Source organism: Bos indicus, chromosome 7, assembly GCF_029378745.1.
Source record: "Bos indicus isolate NIAB-ARS_2022 breed Sahiwal x Tharparkar chromosome 7, NIAB-ARS_B.indTharparkar_mat_pri_1.0, whole genome shotgun sequence".
NCBI lineage: Eukaryota > Metazoa > Chordata > Mammalia > Artiodactyla > Bovidae > Bos > Bos indicus.
Genome location: NC_091766.1, coordinates 41,341,746 through 41,343,201, shown reverse-complemented (window position 1 = coordinate 41,343,201; position 1,456 = coordinate 41,341,746). Strand labels below are relative to the sequence as shown.

General features: G+C 37.0%; 1 protein-coding gene across 1 annotated transcript; it reads right to left on the bottom strand.

Moving 5' to 3' along the window:
- Nucleotides 1–289: 289 nt before the first annotated feature.
- On the bottom strand, nt 290–1,228 carry LOC109561233 (olfactory receptor 2L8). The gene has a single exon (XM_019963618.2). It carries the CDS (start codon nt 1,226–1,228, stop codon nt 290–292), a length of 939 nt encoding a protein of 312 aa, XP_019819177.2.
- Nucleotides 1,229–1,456: the final 228 nt, after the last annotated feature.

Here is a 1,456-nt window from a genome sequence, read left to right as displayed (position 1 = left end):
ATGTGAGTGAAAAAAAGGCATGGCCAATAACAACATATGAAAATAGTGATTACTTTTTATTATGTGTAAAAATATTGTTTGCAATTTGATTATATTTCATATTTAACAAAATAATGTTAAAGAAAAAAAACTATATATGAGCAAGAATAATGGCAACTTTTTCTCCTTTTTAACAAGACACTTCAAATTTTTTATCCTTTCAGTTAACCATAATGTAATGTTTTTATCACTGTACAGTGATGAATGGATTTATGCTCAAGTCTTGGTACACATGGAGAAAAGGCTTTGTCTACATTTTCACAGAGCAGAGTCTCTGAGTTACTCTTCTCAATGCCTCCATTACTTCCTTGTTTCTCAAGCTGTAGATAAGAGGGTTGAGCATTGGGGTCAAGATGGTATAGAAGACAGCCAGAGCCTTGTCCTCTGTTGGAGATCGAAGGGATCTTGGACGTAGATAAGTATAAACAAAGGGTGCATAGTAGAAAGTCACCACAGTGAGGTGGGTGCTGCACGTTGAACAGGCCTTTTTCTTCCCTTCTGCTGAGTTCATGTGATAGACAGCAAAGAGAACACGGCCATAGGAACAAGCAATAACAATAAAAGGCAACACAAGAAATAGGGTGGTACTCACAAACACTGTGTACTCATAGACCCAGGTGTCAATGCAGGCCAGAGTCAACATGGCTGGGACATCACAGAAGAAATGATTGATGGCCCTGGATCTGCAGTAAGGGATATGGAGGGCGTATGTGGTGTGGGCACAGGAGTTGAGAGCACCCATTATCCAAGATCCTGTTATCATCAACACACACACTCTTTTGCTGATTCTGATGGGATAGTGAAGAGGAAAGCAAATGGCCACATAGCGATCATAAGCCATAGATGTCAAAAGCAACGCTTCTGCAACTGCTAAAGTCAAAAAGAAGAAGCTCTGAATCCCACATCCAATGAAGGAGATAGACTTGTTTCCAAACAGAAAATTGGAGGCCATTTTGGGGACAATGGTGGATATGTAGTTTAGGTCAATGAAGGAGAGCTGACTAAGAAGAAAGTACATTGGTGTATGGAGATGCGTGTCCAGAAAGATGAGAAGGATCATCGACAGGTTGCCAAATAATGCCATTAAGAAAATAAGAACAATGAACATAAAAAGAAACAGCCCAATTCTTGAAGGGGAGAACAATCCAATTAAGATGAAATCATCTGATGTTCGATTATAGGTTTCCATGAGTCATTGATATGTTTTTTCCTAAAGACAGACATAAGAGCAATTAAGTATAAAACACTATTTCTTAAATGACTAATTTAGTTCAGTCATAAAAATTCAGAACCGAATTTTTATCTATTTTGAAGATGATTAATTTAAATTTTAAGCCAGAGATTGAAAGTTTAAGATGCAAACATTTTTTGCCAAAGTTTTGCCAGAAATCTTTGAATTTACTTCTAAACATTATTA